The sequence below is a fragment of the Festucalex cinctus genome, chromosome 18 (genome assembly GCF_051991245.1).
Source record: "Festucalex cinctus isolate MCC-2025b chromosome 18, RoL_Fcin_1.0, whole genome shotgun sequence".
NCBI lineage: Eukaryota > Metazoa > Chordata > Actinopteri > Syngnathiformes > Syngnathidae > Festucalex > Festucalex cinctus.
The window spans coordinates 2,350,786-2,374,259 of NC_135428.1; the positions used below are offsets into that span (position 1 = coordinate 2,350,786).

Here is a 23,474-nt window from a genome sequence, read left to right on the forward strand (position 1 = left end):
CTAGAAAAAAAGATAAATTACTTGCAATTTTAAAGAGATTTGTGCAAACTGATGAAACTTAGCTCTCTTCTAATGCTAATTGCTGCAAAACGGAAACAGATAGAAATACACTTTTTTTCCTGATGAAAGAAGAGACTTTAATCTTTCTTTTGATAGGTTCCATGCTTTTATAGCAATAGACCACAATATTCTGTGGGCCTTGCAAAATCAGTCAAAATGCAGTAAAACAGCCGGGAGAGAACGGGACTGCTTCTGTGAAAATGGCGGCGAGTGAATGAGTTAATGATTTATTGATTTATTTTTACCCGAGTAGGCACTCCCAGCAGCAGGATGTCCCGGTACTGGCAGGGTGCTAGACGTCAGCGGTGGCGGTGGAGGCAAAGCCGCTGGAGGAGCGAACATATTGGGGTGATGAGGGTGCGGTGAGGACTGCAATGCAGGGGGGAAGCTGTGGGGGGTGCTGTGGTTCGCCGCCAGAGGCAAGGGGAAGCTCGACGGGGCGGCGCCTGGCACGGGAGGAGGCGGGTGGTGGTGGTGGTGGTGGTGGCGGTGGTGGGGGGGGTGCGAGGAAGGAGCAGGGGGCCCTTGGGGCTTGCTCCCCGGGGTGCTACTCCTGCTGCCGCTGCAATCATAAAAAGAGAGAAGGTGGCGGGAAGGAGCAAGGTTAAGCAGCAAAGCGCAAGCCGAACACTCGCTCATCTCCATCTTCATACCTCAAATGTGCTACCTTTGCAAATGGTATCCACTCACACTATCCATTCACAAACACGACTGCATGCAAATACAGTTTTCCAACGGCAAGTGTAACCAAATGAGCATCTGTCCCGGTAGTGAACATGTGCACTGGAAATAGGATGCGAGCTCGTTTTCTCCTCCCTAAGCAAACAATGTGTAGTGTGTGTGCGTGTGTTCCCCAGAGGCAGTCACAGCCTCCGTCTCCAAAGCCCCATGCGCTAAGCCTAAAAGCTCATTTGTGATACTGGCGCTCGGTTGCAGGTGCTGGCTGCCATTATTGCCAGCAGGTACCCGAGAGGCCCTGCCGGTGCTTTGGCAGACCAGGCAGGGCTGGCGCAGGGCTGGCGCAGGGTGAGGTTTCGCAGAGCCAAGCGCTGACATCCTGGGTGGGACGAAGTTGGCTCCAAAGGAGCATTTCTTGAGTCTTTAACCGAGCGTTGATTAACACAAATAAGAATGTCAAGATTTTATGACGACGACTATTATATACAAAGTCCAAATCATTACTGCCTGAACATTCTCAATTCTTACAATTCCACGTTGTGATTCCTTTTAAAAGGAGCACACTTTGGGCCTTGTTTTTTTTTTTTTTTAATTCCCTCCCTTCTTCCTCATGTCTCAATTTCTCCATCAAAGAAACTCAGGGCACTAATTAATGGACAGCCAGGCTTCAGATCAGGTCAGGTTTTTGTGTTTCTCAGATAGTTTGTCAAATTCCTTATGCATTTTATTGACATACTTGGCCAGTAAATCTGATTCCCATTTATATTGTTAACAAACTCAAGAAAACAAAAGGAAAAGAAAGAATAATATATACAAATAACATTCCTTTATACAGTCAAACCTCGGTTTTCGAATGCTTCTATTATCAACCAAATCGCTTTTTGACCAGAAAATTTGAGAATTTTACGTCTCAGAACTCGTCCAAAAAGTTTGTTCGGAGCAGACCTGTTCATTGTTATTTATGCAAATCTTTTTTTTTTTTTATTTTGCATCGTGTATTAGCCCCTAATCATGGGTCCAAAGAAAGCAAGCGCAAGTGGTAAAGCTGGTGAAGAAAAGAGGAAAGTAGTACAAAAGAATGTTTGCATTGTTTTCCCATCATTTTAATAGGATATCTAAATAAAACAGTGTATTTCTACCCTTTTCTATTTATGGTAAACAGTATACAGCGCAGTTTATGGTGTAAAATAGTAAAAAAAAAAACAAAAAAAAAACTTGACTTGGAACGGATTAAAATCATTTACATTAATTATAATGGGAAAAACTGTTTCAGATTTCGAACAAATCGCTTTTAGAACGGCCTTCCAGAACGGATTATGTTTGAAAACCGAGGTTTGACCGTAAATGTTTATATTTATATTAACAATCAAAATGTAATGGGCTACTGCGGCCAAATTTTAAAATGTTTGACAAGAAATATGACAGAACGTTTTCTTGCTGTTTCAAATGTGGCCGTCTTCCTTTGTATCAATTTTTACACCATTATGATATTATTGATGCCGTTGAGCTGTTGCATCCTGACTGCAATTCAAACCGCATGTTTGTGTAACTGATTTTTTGGGGGGAATTTAACAAACGGCACCAAGTAATTTCCATAAAGCAGGATAATTAAGTTTAGCTTCCCACAATGCGATTTGGAACAGTAAAATTGTCAGCTGGCTTTTACTGTGTTGGCTGGGTGGAGATCGCAACGTCAGTAAATTCCGTCATTTAACATTCATTCAACAAAAAAAACAAAACAAAAAAAAAAAGGAACACAACACAAACGAAACTGAGAACTATGGAGGACATTCAGCATTTAAGATGGACTGCAATGTTTATCTTAACATTTAGCTATGCCAACATAACAGGCAGGCGCCAAAAAGTGGTACGTAATTAAATTATAATCCTCACAATGAAAATAAATGATTTAAAATTAAAATTAAATTAATTTTGTTATTTTATTATTATTAATTCAATCTCTGGTGGAATAACCTTATTTATTGATTGATTAAATTTTTATTTATTTTTGTATTTTTATTATTATCATTATTAATTCAATCTCTGGTGTAAGAACCTTATTTATTGATTTATTGATTGAATTATTTTCTATTTTATTATCTGTTCTCACTGCTGCTGGACATGTAAATTTCCCAGAGGGAGCCATCCCAAAGGGCTCAATAAAGTCAAGTCTAAGTCTAAGTCTAAGTCTAAATCCAAGTCAACTCTTCTTGCCTTAAAGTTCTCCCTGATGGTGACATAATAATTGAGCATTATGTGCAACTGTTGCTGAAGTGCTTTTCAAGGATTTTCAAGTGTGCGAATGTGTACATTTTTGGTTGAAAACAAATATGTTGCTGCGCTGTGATGCTCCGTCTTACCTGTGACCGTTGAGGTTGAGGACGTTGTAAGCAGAAAGGGGCCGCGGGTGGCAGCGTGAAGGGGGCCGCTGAGGCCCTGCCTGGCTGTGCTGCTGCTGCTGTTGCTGTTGTTGAGTGTGGTGGCTCAGAGGAGCAGGCGACGGTGGTTGTGGATGACTCCCGGTTCTATGTAGAGACCGGGCTAGGGACAGCAGTTCTGGGTGGCGCTGGGACCGGGGAGGGGGCGTCGTCGGCGAGTGCTTGCGGTCCTGGGCGAGAGGCACGGCTGCGCGAGTCTGAGGGCTGGGCGGAGCCTCCGAAAGTGTGCGTGGATGACTGGAGGCCGGCGCCTGAGTAGTGTTGACTGGCTGGGTCTTCCGTGAGGACGGGGACTTCGGGAGGAAAGGTTGGGGCTGCGTCGGAGGCGGGGGCAGGGACTGGGGGAGCAGAGGCCGACTTGGGGTGCTGGATGAAGGAGGTTGGGAGTCCCTGCAGCTCTCCTGGCTCCTCTCTTGACTGCGCTCTAGGCCTGACACCTTGACGAGGCCTGGGCCGTGAGGCACCTGGCTGCCATTGGCGGAGAGCGCATCGATGCCAAATTCTGGGACTGCGTAAAAAAGAAGAAAACAAAACAAGTTCAATAGTAGCCCTCGAAGAAAGAACAATTAATATTCCAAAATGCCTCATTTTAAAATGATGCTCCTACTTCTTCTTTGCTATTAACTCATTCACTCCCAGCCATTTTCACATTTCGCAATCCTGTTCGCTCCCGGCTGTTTTACTGAATTTTGACTGATTTTGCAAGGCCCACAGAATATTGTGTTCAATTGCTATAAAAACAGGGAAAGATTCATGTCTCTTCTTTCATCAGGGAAAAAAAAAAGTATGTTTCTGTTTCCGTTTTGCAACAATTAGCATTAGAAGAGAGCTAAGTTTCATCAGTTTTCACAAATCTATTTAAAATTGTAAGTAATTGAGCTTTTTTTCTACATGGCCCTGGTTGATCTCCTTTGATCTGCTGCCACCTGCTGGCCGTTTGTGTAATAACTACCATTTCTGCAACCGTTCTTTGCAGTTGAGAGGCTGCATCAAAGCCTTCTGTATGCTCTAGCATTAAAAAAAACAACAACAAAAAAACCCGTATAAATACGTCTTTGGGACACAGAACATTAAAAAAAAACGTATTTACACGTTATTGGGAGCAAATGAGGTAAAAAGAAAACCGATCTTGCGAAGCGTTAGGGTTAGGCTAATGCTAAAGGCTAAAAATATGAAACCAAATAAATGTAACTAACCCACTCTGAAAACTAATTAAAACTAACTACATTTTTAAAAAACACATTTCAGAAAAACTAACAATATTGAAAATTCCAAAACTATTATTATTATAACCCTGGTAGAGATGGCCCAGTGAACAACTGTAGTGTAAACGCCTTCCTCCATTTTGAAGTGGGGAGGGATGACAAAATGACAAAAAATCACTTCAACTTCAACAATGCGCCTTTTGTGTGTTAAATCAGGATAAGTGTGCGATAATTCTTGGGCCTTGACCGAAGAATGTCAAACATTCCATTAAGACACCTGGGAAGTGTTTTAACTTGTGCAACAAATAGTATGTCTCTTTTTTTAAAGGAATCGTAACCTTTACCTCCACAAAATGAGAATGACGTACGTGCCCGGGGCAGCTAATTCCTCGCATTTGAATGCTAATGGGAGGAGGTTCTGTAGGCATTGTTTTCGCACACTCTATTCCCAGTGGCGAAGGCGGGCAGTGCGGAGGGAGGAGGCCGTTGTGACAGCCTAGAACAACTGGGTTACTACTGCCGCACCTCTTTTGTCAGCAAAAGGCTTTTAACAGGTTGGGCGTAGTGGGAGGAGCCCCCACTCGTCCTGCCACTAGCGCTCCCTGAGGCCCAGAGAGAGCTAATTACTGCTTGTGTGTGTGCGCCGTCATCTCCCATGAGCCTCTGGAGCAACAAATCTTGACTGCTGACGTCTGACGATGCCTTCTGTTGGAGGGCGTCCCGACGGACCAACAGCCTATATTAGCTATTCTTCTCTGTGACCTCTTAACATTATGTAGTGGGTGTCCCTCGGTGTGTTTTAAATGGTGGAGAATCACAATTGTTACCCTGGAATCAGGATGTAGCTTGCTAGCTTAAAAGAGACAAACAACGATAGACGAATACTGTTATATTAGCTCTCTTCTAATGCTAATTGCTGCAAAACGGAAACAGATAGAAACATACTTTTTTTTTTTCCTGATGAAAGAAGAGACTTTAATCTTTCTTTTGGTAGGTTCCATGCTTTTATAGCAATTGAACACAATATTCTGTGGGCCTTGCAAAATCAGTCGAAATCCAGTCAAACAGCCGGGAGCGAACGGGATTGCGAAATGTGAAAATGGCGGCGAGTGAATGAGTTAAGAGACTTGGTCTCGTCTCGGAATCAAAATCATTTTTACTCGGAAACAATTAATTTGCTTAGATTTGAGATTTATTTCACACCATTTCAAAAGCTACATAGCAGAATTTGTTTTTGTTGCAAACGTAATGACAAAAAAAAAAAGAAAAAGATGTTGGTCATTAAAAAAAAAAAAAAAAAAAAAACTTGATATATTCAGTCTTGTTCTCGATACTGTAGTCTCGATACGATACTCTACTCTTGGTCGTGGCTGATGTGGTCTTGATTAAAACATCAAGTGCAACTAAAATAATCTTGATCTGTACTACATTAATCTACTTAAAAATGCAATAGCTGGTCAAAGACGTAGCTGGTAAACAACTTTAAACGTGGGGAAATCCCAAATTTTCAAGTCTCCTGCTTGCACCTTCAACCCCCTTGTGGTCCATTTCTTGTTTTGAGAATGCGCTAACACGCTAATTCAAAGACCGGTGTCTATTCTGTCCATAATGAAGACTCCAGGGCGGAGCAGGAGAGTACAAGAGCCGCGTGCGGCAATTTCTCTCCCACAAGGGTTCATTTGTTGGTCTTCTCCATCCCTGGAAACAAATAAGATCAATTCCCGCTTGGCTCGGTGGTGTTTCTCAAACATTTCAGGGGCATTGCGTTTGATAGAGCGTTACACAAGGGAATGAAGCCAATGTGGGGAGGCTGAAGTTGACTGGCGAGGCTTTGTGTCATGATCTGAGTTTTTGTTGACTTTGTTTAGATTTTTAGTTTTATTTCAAGTTAAGTCATGTTTTCCTGCCCCTTGTTCATATCTTTGTTGATGTCTCGTCATTAGGTTTTTGACTACAACCGTTGTCATCAGACGTGTTTGTTGTGTCTACCAATCAGCTCCCTTCAGGCACTTGTACGGGTGTGTCTCGCTCTCTCATCAATTTGTTTGTATTTAATTACCTGCTTTCTGTCAGTTACAACTTCCAAACCTTGTATTCTATGCCATGCCCAAATAATGTGTACTTTGTAAGTACTTGTAGCCTTGCCACTGTCTTTTTTTTCCCCTGTGCGTGATTAATTTATTACTACTTTATTCTAGAAACGTTTATTTTGAACTTTGGTTCTTCTGTATTTTGAGTCCTTCATTTGGGTTCAGACTGAATTCAGATTTGACACTTTGTGAGGCCTGTCAGACTGTCTGGGTCAAGCAAGTGATTAACTCATTTGCTCCCAATAACGTGTAAGTGCATTTTTTTTTTAATGTTCTAAGTGTCCCAAAGACGTATTTATACGTTTTTTTAATGCTAGAGCATACAGAAGGCTTTGATGCAGCCTCTCAACTGCAAAGAACGGTTGCAGAAATGGTAGTTATTACACAAACGGCCAGCAGGTGGCAGCAGAGCAAAGGAGATCAACCAGGGCCATCTAGAAAAAAAAGCTCAATTATTTACAATTTTAAATAGATTTGTGAAAACTGATGAAACTTAGCTCTCTTCTAATGCTAATTGCTACAAAACGGAGTATATGAGTGGGACAGTTCTGTAGCATCTGATATTGATACATGATTAACAATTGACCAAAAGATCCCTGATCAGAAATGCATGGGCAAAATCACAATGATTTGAGATACTCTTTGTGGTTTAGTATGACCCTAAGACAAAAGGTTGAGGCAAGCGAGACATGCACTATGGAACGTTAAATCACTGATGCAGAACACGAGGGGGATAAAGCTTGCTTATCCGATTTCATTGTCCTCATTTGATACAGTTCGGCCTGTATAAATGATTGACAAATACGCGATCGTGTTTAAAAGGCGTGACTGGAAGGACAGCAGCTGTCCTTTTGAAAAATACATTAGCAACTTGAGCCAAAACCACTTTGCTAATGTCTGTCTTTTATGTGAGGGCGGGTGGACATGACAACTGACACTCTGCCCTGCAGACAATCTGAACAAATTGATGCCTCACAAAGACCCGTGCGACATCAGAAGGACTGATCCGTTGCTGTCACGGCTTCCCGTCCATTTCTACCTCAAAGTACTGCCCCCAAAGGCATTGCGGTTCTTCCATTCCTATCAAATCCTTGTGGTGCTAATGACACACTGAATATTGACAAACATTGCTGTAGCTTGTTGACCAACTCGAAAAGAAATACACCAAAAGTGCCGCCGATCCTGAAATGCAAACGTGACAATTCCACCTCGTTTTGCCATGCAAAGTTCCTACTCAGAAATCAACATTTCTCCAGAGACATGTTTTACTGCCGTCTCACAAATATAACCGTTTGTAGAAAATTCGTCCTGATAATGGCAGCTTTGTAAAACAAATAATATTTTTCATTGTATTCATGTGATTGCGTCTCAGCGTGAAAACTGAAACAATGAGCAACGGGACCAAGACTGTTTGGTCAAGTGGAATTTATTACACCTCGCGCTGTGCAAAATGATTCATGGTCATTACTGAAGATTCCATCCCGCACGTCTCAGTAAATTTGAACTACAATCTATCTCCGTACTCGGCAGGGTTTATGGATTTTGGCAGGGAAAAAAATGAATACATTCCAAGTCCCCTGTTATGCAGAATGTTTTAAAAAAAAAAACGTTTTTGGGCTTTGTCTGGAAACCATTTAGTTGGCAAACTACTTCCATATTGTGTTTGACACCATAATACGGCTCAATTGCAAGTCCTGACAGTGGTTTAGACAGCGGCATATGGCTCCGGGGTCTCTTTGGTGAGGGATTGGCCTTTGTTTATTAGTTCTTAATGAAGTCTGAAGTTGCATTCATGGCAGAGGCAAAACTCATTCCCGCACAGATGAGAACAATAACAAGCAGGTGCTAATTTCCGTCAGGTCCTGATCTCACTCGTGTCCTTGCACAAGTCGGCCAAAGCAATATGCAGATTTTCTAAGTAAAAATATATCATTTAAAAAATCTGCATCGATGCATCTTAAACCGATGCTTATTTCTTTTTTTCCCCCCATTCCTCACTACCTTAAAAACAGTCTTCGCAATGACCTGCACTTCCAGAGTAAAATAAATTGCAGATTAACAGATGCCATTAACTCATTCACTCGCCGCCATTTTCACATTTCGCAATCCCGTTCGCTCCGGGCTGTTTTACTGGATTTTGACTGATTTTGCAAGGCCCACAGAATATTGTGTTCTATTGCTATAAAAGCATGGAACCTATCAAAAGAAAGATTAAAGTCTCTTCTTTCATCAGGAAAAAAAGGTATGTTTCTATCTGTTTCCGTTTTGCAGCAATTAGCATTAGAAGAGAGCTAAGTTTCATCAGTTTTCACAAATATATTTAAAATTGCAAGTAATTTAGCTGTTTTTTCTACATGGCCCTGGTTGATCTCCTTTGCTCTGCTGCCACCTGCTGGCCGTTTGTGTAATAACTACCATTTCAGCAACCGTTCTTTGCAGTTGAGAGGCTGCATCAAAGCCTTCTGTATGCTCTAGCATAAAAAAAAACAAAACAAAAAAACAAATACGTCTATGGGACACTAAGAACATAAAAAAAACGTATTTATTCGTTATTGGAAGTAAATGAGTTAATCATTTAAGAGTTTGTATTTGCCCAGTCAATAAAAGTGAGTTTCTCATATGGCTTATGTTGCCCAACTATTAAGTGTGCCACAGAATGTCCGGCGGATGCTGCTGCACTTTTTTATTTTATTTATTTTTTTATTACCTCAGCTCATTCTCATCTTTAAAAACAGATGACTTCAGTCTAGGCATGTGCAAATACATCGATAACACACTGTCCGGAAGACCATTCACCAGCAAAGTCTAGCAGTGTTGCGTTACTTATTTGTCCCACTGACAAATGACATTCAAAAGATAAGCGGTTGTTTTCCTTCAACAAAATGGCGCTAGCAACTGGAGTACTGGACAGCCATGTTTGTGGAAATAGGTATGAAAACCTTTCAGAAAGCCGTAGACATACCCTTAACACATTCACTGCCAGCCCAGCAAAAAAATGTATCATTTGACGTCTTTTTCCGTCAATGGCAGTGAATGAGTTAAAAGAAAGTTTCACCCTTGGACCTTTGCATGAATACTGAATGTGTCCGAGTCAGAACATTCACAGAGAGGAGTCTGCCAGCTGAGAGGAATACCCAAGAGTTCATATTAGCGGATGACAGCTGAGCTCAGCTCCCATGTTGCTGCGATTGGAAGTTGTTTTGAGACCCCTGATGTTATAATACTCCTCTCTGGTGCCCAAAGCGGGGAGGGGCCATGTCGTCCAAATCCGCACATCAACCGGGGCATTCATTTCCTTAAATTTAGACCCACTTGTGCGGCTTTTTCAGAGCCTTCACAATGTCAAGTTTGGTCGTGATTCATTATTATGTTTCCGGCCATGCTAAAAGCTACGACCGTTTAGATTCGCAACATCGCGGCTAAACGATGCACTCGTGCTTGGCGATATCAGCTTCCAGAGAAGCTGAAATCCTGTGTCAGTAACATTATCTGCAGAAGCTTTCTCCCTGATCTCATAGCCAAAGCCTCTGGGGGGGATCTCCAGACTATTATCCCCTTATCCCCCTTTCCTTATCTCAGAAGCCTTTAACAGCATTAGCTGTTCTGAGAGCAACACACTGCTTCTCCTAGTGTGTCACCGCATCGCATTCTCAGCGAGCATACTCCAAATGCCCCAGAACGGGGTCCTTGGCGCTGAGGTGAGCCAATGATGGACGCTCCCCTGCTGGTCCTCCCAGACTTGCTATCATGTCGGCAGCTCTCTAAATGCTAGCGCAGGGAGGCGTGTTGGATTACACAGCTTGGACATCCCGCTATGTGGAGGGTCTTTGACACGAGATGTTTTATTAGGACAAGACTCCCAGGGGGTGGCTGAGAGAGAGGGTTAGGTGGGGAAGTTAATCCGAAAAAAATATTTGGGGGGGACAGGGGTGATGGAAGAGGGAGCAAGCCAAATATTCCGCCTGGGAGAGTCTGACATGTGCAGTCTTTCAGTGAGGAAATCACAGCATGCTGGTATTAGCTCACAGTAACAAAAAAACTACTGCTATATAACAAGTGATGATTGAGCAAAATACCAATAGGGGGCAGTGGTGATGTCCATATTTCAAGCCATTAATTAAACACAAATTACAAAAGGTGAGAGGTTATGATTTGACAGGTATTCATTTGTGAGCAGGAACAGACTTAACTCAAAGAACAGACAATTACTTAATTTCTGAACACTTGATGGGCAGTTTAGCTAAGAAACACGCGCAGGAGTTTTTATTTCTCTTGAAAATGGATCAAATATAGACCATGCACGCGACCCCACAGATTTTCTGTTTGGCATTTGGGTGTCAATTACACGCACAGATTTTCACTATTCACGCCACATCTTGTTCCATATCCTCCATAAACGCTCCCAATTCGTTGCTTTCACAACACACGTCTAGAGATTTCCAATTTATTCACGTGATTTCCTTATACATTTCCAGTCATTCAAGATTAGCTCCATAGTCCAGACGAGTCCTGAATCTTGTGAAACATAAAGCAAGTGTGTATATATAGAAATTGTGTTATGGTATGGTGACATTAACCATTTCAAAGATAGACTTGGCTCAATAAAATAGGGAATGTTTTAAGCTCCTCTTACAGTATATGTCGAAGTAGCTGCCTTATCACAGACAAGTTATACATACTGTATACTTGTTCGCAATGGTAAGTGAAAAGGAACATACTCATTTAGATTAGGACATTAAAAAGTATCCTTCCATTAGTTATTCATACAATCTGGTTAGGGCAAGTGCGCTATGTCCTCTTTCGGCGTCATAATGAAGTCATTTACTGCAAGCGGCAACGCTCTTCCACCCACAGTAGCTCTGATTACAGCCGCTCTCCTGTGATGACTTCTAAGTTCGAACTGTATCTGCCAACAGCAATTGGAAAATCTGCCGCTTTTGACAGCGGATTCAATGTTTGCCCCTGGAGTATCTTTATGTGCGCACAAGGTTGGACTGAGTTTCCCCGTTCCTAAGTCCTCCGGTTAAGCCCCTTGAAAGAAAATGTGATATAGATACCCATAGTGGGAGAGCTGACCATTACTCAATATAATTGAACGTTTAAGAGCAATAACTTTTGACATGATTCTGGAGTGGGTCAGACGCTGAAGAGTTGCGCCTCCTGTATCGCTTCAAGTTCGTCCCAATTTGGGGTCTCTAGCTCAATTCCTCAATACCAATTGCAGATTCACATTCTTACAGTCAAATTTGGTGACTGCTGGCACAATTTGTTCCTATTATCACATATACTAATAGGGAATAGCACATAAATATACATTTTCGGTTGAAAGCTACCACAATATACTGTCAGGAAGAACCACCAACAGAGTTCTGTTAAAGATGATTCATCAGCACATAAAGAGTAAAAACAAAAGTAGCACCCTTGTTTTAACTACTCCGTATTTGTTTATGGATCCACAAAGCATAACAAGATTCAGATGTAAGAAAGACACAATGGATCCTGCCCAACCCGATTGACGAAATGCTACGTACAGTATGTCTCAGCACTTCCTGATGGTACAGAAGGTCTGTGCAGAATTGACCTGGCCTTGATAAGAAATCAACTTTTAAATGTATTTTAACAAAGTATATAACACAACATGAAATAGTAGGAAAGATACAGGCAACACTGTTAATAGGCCCAAACCTTTCTTTCATGTGTTGTGTTATGGGAGGTCACACCAAACTTTTATGTGCGCTTACATTGCACTCTGATAAAGAGGCCTTTATACCCCACACAGTCATAGTTCATACTGGAAGAAACATTGCACATTCTCGATGACAGGCAAGTTGGCACAGGTGATCCCCACAATGTGTGGATGCAGAGGCTGGCATGGCAATAAACTGTGTGGGCAACACTTGTCAACCACAACTGAGGGATCTAACTCAGTCATACTCCGGTGTTGAAATAACAGCGGCATGTAACAAGGACCCGACTCTGACCGCTTGCAAATAGCTGGCAAACATTGCCACGCTGGTGTAAATCCACACCCAGAGGCATGGCAGCTGTGTCACACTATTTGACTCCCAACATGTCACATGGACGTACACCGTTTGATGAGATTCCTCACAACACTGATGAGAAGTGAAAAGTATTTGTGAACAGAGACCGCTGTAGGACAGCAACTTTGGCAGACCCTACCCAACGATTATCTTAATAATAATTACAAAATATATATTTTCCCCCACTTTGTCATTGATATGTTCCAATTCTGTCAGTTAGGCACTTAAGCAAATACAATTTAAGACGGTAGATGTTGTATGAAGAAATATCAAGAGTTTTCCTGTCAACAAAATCGAATAGATGATCCTATCGACTATTCCATCAAATACTCAAGTTAATATTTGCAGGAACAGCATCAAATCTCGCCCACGGAGGTTATGGGTGGACTGGATCCAAAAGCAGAATTCTTCACACCAGGCTTCCCCAATCCTGATCCTGGTTTTAGACATTCCTGTCCTCCAAAACACCTGATTCTAAAGATCAGGATCGTTGTCAGGCTTCTGCAGCGCTTGCTGATGAGTTGATTGTATGAATCAAGTGTGTTGGAGGATGGAAACTTCTGAAAACCCTCCCGCCCTTAACGATCAGGATTGGGGAAGCCTGTGCCATTATTGGTGGCAAACCCGGATAGAAATTGGTGGGTTAGGTCAGGAAGGGCATCTGATGTTAAAATTGTACCAAATATCGCCTCTGTGACAACCCTTCCATCCATCCATTGAGTGGTTGCAGTCTCCACTTTCCAGCAATAGAGGGTACAAATAAATTCTGAAAGGGTCATAAGTATCTTAGAGAATGGACTTTTTATGAAGACCGGAAACATCTGTGTGAATTCTATGGACTTGTTGCCGACGTAGTACTCAAAATACTGAAACTCCAAAACGCATGCCAGTACAACTCAATCATTTCCCACCACCACCAGGTACGAATATTTTCCTTTTGGCCACTACGGCGTCTGTGTGTAATGTCAATATGTCAACATCAGCCGACAAACCTCAAACACAACACGCGCCCATGTCACATTTCCTTATTCCTTTGAAAAACATGCATACTGTACGTAAAAAGAAATATTACCATCAATGATGTCCTGTGCTCTGTGCAGCCAAGTGACGGAACTACGCTGGCTTATTGGTCAGGGGAAGGACGGCTAATTGCGCAGCTGTAACCTCTCAGGCGAGAGGCAGCCTTAGTTACCAAATTTTTGTTCTTTTGAGTCTCCAGTTGCAGCTAAGGGTGTCGAGACACCGTTAATCTTGAGTGTTGAATGTAGAAAATGCCTCCTTTCTTTTTTTCCCCTTCGCTCTCCAGCTCCTTCCTGTCTCCTGTGAGCCATCAGGCAGAGTGAGTGTAACTGGCTCGCAGCAATACGTTGAGTGACAGCTTGAGCTGACATACTGACACCGCCGTGATTTCGCCGGGGAGAAAAGCATTTGGAAGGGCTGGAAAAAAGAGAAATGTGTCCCCAGAGAGTCATCAGTCTCGGGCTTCTTTCACTGGCTTTCAAATGGAGCCAACTGGTTTTACACATCCACACCACACATTCAAGCAAGCTCGCGAGGATTAGATTTACCGCCCGTGTCGATTGTAAGAGCAACTCATACCAGAGTGCTAATAGCGTGACAGTATGGATCAAATATCCAAAGATCTGGACAAGTATCAATTTGCATGTAGCCGTTTCACGTTTTAGTTCTTCAGCAGCAGCAGAAGCTGATGTGTTTTTGTGCATGTCAAGTGCTGTGCCATTACCCCCTTGCTCAGGTTTTACGGCTGTTGGATTAGCAGGACACACTGAGAAGTAACGTCTGTCCATCGTTTGAATCCTTCCTCCCTCCTTCGCTTTCTCCGTGCGGAAACTTCAGCATGGCCAAATCCACGTGCTTTCCGATAACACCTCCAATTAGCTAAGGGCTGTTGGCAGGCTCGGGTGAGACGAGTCGCAGCTTTGCGGGCTGCGTTACTTTTCGAGGGGGTAGGGTAAGATTCATGGACGCTGGTTGGGATTTGAGCTGTTTATTTGAACCGCCCTGCCATCTAAACAGTCAGCTGCCTCCCTGCTTTCTTGTCAAGCCTCGGAGATTAAGTGAGGATTGTGGAATTGTGGGGAGAACACAACTCGATATCCCCCTTTGGGTAACGGCTGGTCGAGGTTTAGGTTACTGGAACAATGCGGCCTCTGTGCACGGTCTTCTATCCAGAGAGAACGCGGGCTTAGACAAGCTGGCTAGTGTCAGGCGCGGCTAGAGGATTCGTACATCACAAAACCACACGGCACACTGAGTTTAGAGAAAACGCTTCCAAACATGGCTTTCCGGATTAAATGCTCCAGCACAACCCCCAGTCTCAATATGCTGACGGCTCCACAAAACATACAGCGTGTAAAGACACAACTGACTGTTTGCTTTTGGCTTGAAAGGCCCGCAAATGCAATCCCTTCTGGGATTTCTTTTTTCTTTTTTTTTCTACAAGTGTTTACAGTCGAGCTCGACAGTTGATGCTGAAACCCTGAAATCAAATAGCTCCCACCAGGAGCAGCTTAATCTCTAGCAGATGGTGACAGCCTGACGGACATTGATGAGTTTGGGCAGGCTTAGAAGAACTGTGGCTTTACGCCAGAAAAGAAGAACTTGAAGGTGAAAAGAACTGAACTCGGTTTAGTAAAAAAAAAAAAAAAAAAAAAGAAAATCTTTCAACATTTACTTTTTACTATCACTCAACATACGACAATTTATCTCCACCTACGCCTCGACGCTAGCTTGAGATCACATCAAACGCAGGAGGCAATGTTGCCCTATAGCCTTGGCAGCTCCTATCACAACTTCTAGCACTCCGGGTCTGGATGTAATAGTAGCCTGTGGAAATATAATAAAATGTGGGTTGAGGCAAATGAAAGCCAGGCTATGTGTGTACAGAGCAGAAACACATGCAAAGGATCTGTGAAGTCCTGCTAACAAACCACCATCCCGCTCTGTAGTTCTCTCTAATCCGCCCTGCGGCTCATCAGAGCTTTATTTCTGTCCTGCATATTTATGAGAACCACAGAGTGCACGAGGAGAGGAGGGGGGGGGGGGGGGGGGGGGGGGAGAAAAGATAACCCCTTCTCTTGTGGGAGCAATTAAATCCTTGCTTTCATCAATCCTGATCAGAGCCCTTGTGCTCTTTTCTCTTTCGGCTTCTTTGTCTCTTTAAAAGGCGATGTTTACACTTTCACTTCTACGGCGCTGACCCTCTTCCGGGTCCCCGGAAGCTGACAGAAAAACAGAAAAGACTCTTTAACTGGACCAATTCTTTAAAAGCTTTAAAAACTAAGTCACCACTCAAGTGCCTGTTTGTGCACTTTTTTCTCAGTGACTGTTGGGCATTCGTCATTTAATTATATTTTTGAGGCAAAAATCTCAACAGTGCAATATTGTAGTGCCAATTAAGTTAAACACGAAGGTCGCAGCACCCTGGGCACCCTTCCGTCACTGTCAGTCATTTTTTTCAAGCTGAATTGAACTGGAATCACAAGTCCGTCATTTAGTTTCAAATATGTTTCGATCGTCACTTCGTCAATATTATTTTAGGACAGTCAGAAGTGGGAATTTGACGGACTGTCCATGGACTGAGAGATCCGTCGATACTTGACCCGGTTAGTAACGATTACACTGATGGACGAAAACCCGCTTCCGTCGGTGCTGAGTCCGTCAAGTTTCTCGCCATTCGTCAGCAAAACAGGCGACCGTCAGTGACTGACTGACGGACAGTCCATCAGTACTGATTATATTAGAGGTGCCTTTCGTTTAGATGGTGACGGTGTTTTAGGGTCTTCTTGGATATATAAATATTTGAAACCACCCTCCAGAGTGGAAAAGCTGAATACGCGCTGCCGTTACGTTCCCTTCTACACGGCACAAAACTCAAAACTTCTGATAAATGTGCATTTTCAGCGTTATGAGTTGCATATTACTTTTTCTAATAAAAGGGAAACTGGCGACTAGAGTTGGACATACTAATTTATTGACCGTGTCAAATATGTCAACCTTATGTTGATCAATTACATATTACAGCAACTAAGGGGAAAAAAAAGCATTTCTTGCAGTACTTGGCTAAAACCAGCAGAGGTGATGTTGAGTCAGGTTAGAGGTTCAGAAGCTAAACCGTATTTCTGTGATGAAGCCCTAACATGCTAACGCTACAACAGCACTCATGCAGCATCATTAGGCAACAGCACTTTTTTTTTTTTTTACAAACGTAAAAAGAAAAATTGGGGAGGCTGTAAGCGGTAAATGGCTGGAGGCTGAAGACCTTGACAAGGGGGAAAAAAAAAAAAAAAAAAAAAAAAAGACTACCACAGATACGCTATGATAGATTAGGACTGAACATTGGCTCACTGGAGACCAGAAGTCCTACTGTTATGCATGCACACTCTAATGTGCATACATGTGTGAGCCACCATGAGGCCTCATTAAGGAGGTCTGCTCTCGTTCCCTCTTCGGCAATGTCACCTCTGCCGCGGGGACTTAAGACTGACACGGGCATAATTGGCCTGAACACACCAACAACGAGCACTGGGAATGGCCGCCTCTTGATAAATGGTGTGTGTGTGTGCATGTGTGGCGTGCTCTGACCCTGTTAATGCAGCACAGTTGCCAGGAGAGTGGCTGATGTCGCATTGGATCAATGGTCACTGGTGATGCTGATGGGGAGGATTCCTCTTGGGAGGAGGGGAGACGCACTTTCCATTCCTACGATTCCGTAGCCTTTGTTCCATTGCATGCTGTGCATCTCCAATACGACTCCATCACCCCCCACACTGTGACTATAAAACGCCTCAAACCGTCACCGTTCCATATACGGACATTTTATGCCACAGCAATACCAACATTTATAGAATCTAATAAAAAAACAACAACTGGAGCCTATCTCAGCAGGCTTTGGGCAGTAGGCGGGGGACACCCTGGACTGGTTACCAGCCAATCGCAGGGCACACGAGACGAACAACCATCCACACTCACAAGCACACCTAGCGACAATTTGGAGCACCCAATTAACCTGCCATGCATGTCTTTGGAATGTGGGAGGAGACCGGAGCACCCGGCGAGAACATGCAAACTCCACCCAGGAAGGCCGGAGCCTGGACTCGAACCCGAGTTCATATTATGTCGAACAAAAACAAAAAATAAAGTGGTTGGATGAACACGTGCAATATGAATTCACATTCGTAACTTACGGTGTTCCACAGGGTTCAATTCTAGGGCCTCTGCTGTTTTTATAGTATCTGGTGGAACCACCCGGTGGGTTCCATCTTAACAAAACAGAGTTGGTTGTTTTAATGTACTCTATAAATATAGAGTTGAGTGATGGGAGTCAGCGTCCTAACGGCATGAATCTGCAAAGTCAATTGGAGCTAATCTAATCCAGCACAACTAGCTAAGAGTTGGGGCACTTGTTATTCAAGGCAGCACTGTACTTATAAAGTGCAATCATGCTTCTAAAAAGCGTGTACTTTACCTAGATCAACCCAAAAACGTATGGGACAGATTTGTCCTTGTATACACTTTACAGTTGCTGCCCATTCAAGCTTAACTAGCAAGCAAACAGACAGAGACGTTGGGGGGGGGCGGGAACATAAGGCCTTTGACTTTGATCTCTGGAGTGCAGCCCATTTAAATGTTTGTGTTTGAGATGTAGACCTTTAATTTGGGCCTGATGGATTCCAGGCTCTTTGGGTTTACCGTGGCACGTCGGAAATAAAGAGTGTTTACACAGACTCCCTGCAGCTCTCCCGCTGCTGAAATAAATGCATTAAGATGGATGGATTTAGTTAGTCTCGAACCTCTGGGCTCCGGGAACACACTCTGAACGACCTCTTTGTGCTGCAGAAGCCAACAGACATGGAGCGACAGACATCCCGTCGAAACAGGATCTTCTGTCAACAAATTTCAGTCAAAGTGGGCAACGGGCTCTCCAGACTCAAATTTAGGAGCGGCTGATTATTACACAACAAACCCACACCGTCAGTTTTCGTGAAAGGCAGCTACACTAACACTACCAGTGCTAATGTACTGTATATACACCGATATAGCAAAAATGAATAACTTTCATTAAAAATATCTCACGGTCCAACCACTTTTCAAGGAATACAATAATGTGCAACAAATTAAAATAAATAGAGTACAATCTACATGGAAGTCAAAATAAAAGGAACTACATCACCACTTTCACCCAAATTTGACCTCAAGTGGGCTGTACCAATGGACAGGTCAAAAATATTTCAAGTTTTGGCGCAAATTTGCAGAGGAATCAGAATTTTCTTTTCAAAAAAGAACACAAATTTTTGCATCAAATTCTGAGTCACAGACAATTTTCAGAATGACATTTAAGTGGTCATTAGCAGGGATGGTAACAATAAGGGCAATATGGTGATATCGTGATATTAAAACTGCCGCAATATCGTCGTCGTCATGTTCACAATATTTAAAAGGGAACACATCTGTTATAAAAAAAGTCAGATTGATTTCCATTTGTGCAGTTCTAGCACCCTCTAGTGGCTAGTTTATGAGTGCAATTTAATTTTCATTAGGGATGTTTTGGCCTTCTATGTTTAAAATCTATGCTAATTGTCAGATGAAGGGGAAGCTAATTTGCTTGTGAAGCAATAAATGTGTGCTTGCATTAGCAAATAAGTGCCTCAATATTGTTATTAGAGATTGTAGGTGGTTTATATGCATTGCTGTTATGTACAAAAGCACAATATTGTGCTTTTTTTTTTTTTATAGTATGAGCTCTTTTTTTTTTTTTTTTTACAATATTGTGATCTCTTTTAACATTGGCAGGATTGTTCTGGCCCGCAGGCCATATGTTTGACACCAAGGCATCAGTAATGACAATATCATTACATATGTGTGAATATCTCAGCCCACGTATCTACAGTTTGTCAGCATCCTAAACTTTTTTTTTTTTGGTCCAGTCGCGACATGCAGAAGGAACGCTTTATTGCGAATCTGCGACTGTTATAGTTCTAAGATGGAAGGGGCGGTGACCTCACGGTGACCTCCAAGCCCCAGGCCGGGGAAAAACGAGATTGCCCTTGAATGCAGCCGTCCCTCACAAGGCCCAAAAGGCAAAACGGTGGGCCAGGTCATCTTTCCGCTGCACATCAGGTCAAGTTCCACGAACAGCGCTGATTTCTTGACACCCAAACCGCAGAGACGCCCGAGGTCATAGCGAGGTCAGCGGATGGTTAAAGGCGAAAGGCCAACCTTCTCCATCCAGTCAACTGAACGGCCTTTCGGTGATTTGCGGCGCGATTGCCGCTCTCTATATCACTTGAGATTACAGCAGGTGGCTGCCCAGGCGTGAAGTACACACAGCTCCATCACCCGGCTCGCTCTCGTGAAACCGAGAGAACGACGCGGCGAGAGAGAATCGTCAGCCTCCCACGCGCGGGTAATACGCTCGCAGGCCATTTTGCAGCCTGCGGAGCTCTCCATGACAATCAAGGGAGCTCTTCAGCTCCGATATCCGCCACCTAAGTTCACCCCTGCTTTTCTCTTTTGACGATTTTTTTTTTTTTTAAACAATGCCATCAGCGCTGCAAATGACACCTTCCACACGGCGCATTACTCTCTTCCCCTAGTGACAGAAGCATTCAAGCCCGACACACTTCACCGATGGCACTCTTCACGCTGGCTGCGACGCTCGCTTCATTTTCACATTAACTCCGGCAAAGCGCTGTGAAATCAGTGTTGTGCTGTGGGGGGAGGGGGGGGGGGTGGTTGAGAATCACTACACCATGCGCACGCACGCCGCACTGAACTCGTGCCGTCGACGCAGCTGCGAGAAAGACCTCAAGGGAGTAACTCTCGCAAAAAAAAAAAAGACGTCTTTGTAACCTTAAACTGAAATTGCATGATGAAATAATTACGTGGTATGTGTGGCAAATAATTGACTCTTGTAGCTCGATTCTATACACTCGTTGCAAGGTTGTAAAATTCCAGGAACCCTGCATGAGAAGTCATGTTAAATTATGGAGATTCATGGAAATATATGGACATTTTGCAGGAACTAAATGTCGGTTGCAAAATTACCGTACAGGTTAGCCTGTAGCATAACAGGGAACTTGAATGGAACTGGGAAATATTGTGGTACTCACAAACACACCCATGTAATAAATCGAAAAATTCCTTCGATAAACTTCAATGCACAATATTTACAATGGGCAAGTACCGACACCAAGTGATGGTGGCCGATCAGAAACCGACCAGGAACTAAAAATTAAAAGGACAGAAAATTGCATTAATTTTGTGCAAATTTTTTTTGAATGAAAATTGTACTTTACATTGGTATATACAGGTTTTCTTTTCAAATAGGGCTGCATCTAATCATTATTTCAGTAATCGATTAATCCATTGACTATTTTTTTGAATAATCGATTAATTGGATAAAAACATACATTTCTGTCCCTTTTCTTTTTTTTAAATTTAAAATCAACAGTGTGAATTCTGATTCACTTAATGGTTACGTCTGTAACGCAAGTAAAATAGGCAACAAGGTTGATCATTGTTTGGCAAAGTAAAAGCAACTGTTTTATTTCGGTTCAAAACAAAGATAACACCGGGCAACAATTTGAAAAGAAAAAAATCTGTTGAGTCAGAATTTTATGTTGACTAAAGCTAAAAATGGCATGCCGATTTCAAAATTGCACGTCTAGCACGTCACGTCTTTTTAGCTTACCCTCCAGATAAGCCAATTTCTGCTGATTAGCTGTAGTAAGAAGACCTGATCATACGAATGGACTCTCTACAGCTACATAACAACTTGTTTGTGCAGCCAAAAATAAGACTAAGCTAAGGCTAATGCTAAGAAGGTGGTATTATCCTAATTTTACTGTTACCATTCAAGATGAACTCAAACAATACACAGTGCTGCTCATGATGGACCGTAAAATGAGCAGGTGATCAAATTCCGTATCGCAGTTTCTCGAAAACCACTTAAAATTGTTTTCATGGATCTGTCAGCAGGCTTTTGTGGTCTCACAAGCTGTTCTCTTGTGTCATCTCCGCTATCTGTACAACAATCCCTGGATGGCGGTCTCGGCAGGATACCGACTTCCTTCAATTTATTATTATTTTTTTTTTCCTCCCCTCTCTGACTGAAGCTAAATGACTTGCCGAGCAAAAGTATCAGGTGAGCAAGCAAGCGGACACCTGCAGAGACACTGACAGCCGTGCTAATTAGAGCTTACATTTAATGACTCTTAGTTAATGAAATCCGCTCCTGGTAAAATGAAGCAAGATGAGAGCGAGCGAGGTGGTGTGGTGGGGTGGGGGGGTTTGAAAAACGCGGCTAAAGACGACGGCGGAAGAGAAGAATCATCATCTTGAGGATTTGAAATGAAAAGATAAGATCCACTCGAGGATGGCGTTCGTCGGGATTATGTTCACGATTACATTAAAATAACATTTGTTTGGCGATGATGATCCTGTTTTTGATCGACACTTTCTACATGCTATTCGGGGTGTGCTCAAAAAATCGATACGGCAATATATCGTTGCGGGCCTCATTACAATACACGTATCGATACACAGGCGTCATAATCGATATTGCTCGTTAACTTTAAATAGGCGGTTAACGTTTGCCTTTGCAGCTTGCGTTGTACCTAAAAAATAAAAACCAGCAGCGTCTTTGAAGTTAATTGCCTTCAATTAATGCAAAAATAGCTCACCAGTGATTGGACACTGTCTTGCTAAGAAAAATGAAAGCAGAGGAAGAATATCAACATTTATTTACTTCTAAACTTAACATGGTACGTGTCTCAGTGTACCAATTTTCCTATAATTTGTTTAAAAAACAAACAAAAAATGTGTCTTATATGGGATGCATATGTATCGCAATACGTATCGTATCGTGGCCCCTGTATCGTGATACGTATCGCATCGTGAGGTTGGCGGCAATACCCAGCCCTACCTGCTATTGTTTTTATTTTGCCGGCATTTAATTTTACTTATCACCAGCATCAAACAAATGAAGACAACTTGCACCTGCTTCTAGCCAAAAAAAAAAAAAACGACATTCATTGTCTCACAAATGAGCCCCCAAACTAGTATTTTTTCATCACAATTTGTTGTTTGTGCTGTGATTGAAATCCTCAGGATTGATGGTAATCCCCCCCCACAAGCCTCCGACAAAAAACCTTTTAATCCCGACACCATAAAAATACCAACGGTCCCTCTTCTCTGTGCACCTGGATTCTTTTACTCGCCTATTGCGAGAGGCGGCCTGGCGATGATGAAAAGGAACCGAGTGAGTAGGGGGGGGTCACGCAGCAGAAAATACGCCGATTTTGTGTACTGTTTCCCTTGGTCAGGCCCTTTTCATGGAAAGGGAAAAAGGAGGGTGGCCCTCTGTTGATTTAAGCCGCACAAAGGAGGCCCTAATCCTTTCAAGGGAACCAAATCAGTCTATGGAGAAGCACGTTCAAAAGGAAGCCTCCCTGTCAAAGCCATTCAGCCCCCCCACCCACTACAATGAATGCCACAAATCAAGCCTGGAGGGAATCAAAGGCCAGAATGTGGGAAATGCGTCTGCGCTGAAGAAAAACGCAGCCGAAAAAGGTAGACGGGGACGCATTTAGCAGGAACCGGCCCAGTTTCTGAGGGTCACAACCTTCGTATTGAAGTGTCCCCTCCAGCCCTAACCCCCCCCCTGCACCACATTAAACAGGAATGTCCATTCACGAGGGGACGCCTCCATTAGCCAGGAGCTCGAGAAAATGAGTCTGCTTTTAACAGCAAATTAGTGACTTGATAATGAGGTCACATGTGGTGTGAGCACACCCAGGCCATAAATAGATGCCTTGGCCGCCCTTGTTTCAGTCCCTGAGAACATCTTCCAACACACAGCTTAGCAGACTGCCATGACAATAACAACAAAAAAAAAAAAAACAAAAAAAAAAAAAAAACAAGAACAGCACCTGTGCCCTC

General features: G+C 42.9%; 1 protein-coding gene across 15 annotated transcripts in view; it reads right to left on the minus strand.

The window, feature by feature from the left end:
- Positions 1-23,474, minus strand: part of auts2a (activator of transcription and developmental regulator AUTS2 a) — a 298,303-nt gene that overhangs the window by 11,487 nt on the left and 263,342 nt on the right. For all 15 annotated transcript variants that reach the window (XM_077504573.1, XM_077504581.1, XM_077504580.1 and 12 more), the window contains 2 exons: positions 3,099-3,684; positions 306-622 (listed from right to left, as the gene is read on the minus strand). In XM_077504573.1, coding sequence (XP_077360699.1) covers positions 306-622; positions 3,099-3,684 — 903 coding nt within the window. The remainder of the gene's footprint in view (positions 1-305; positions 623-3,098; positions 3,685-23,474) is intronic.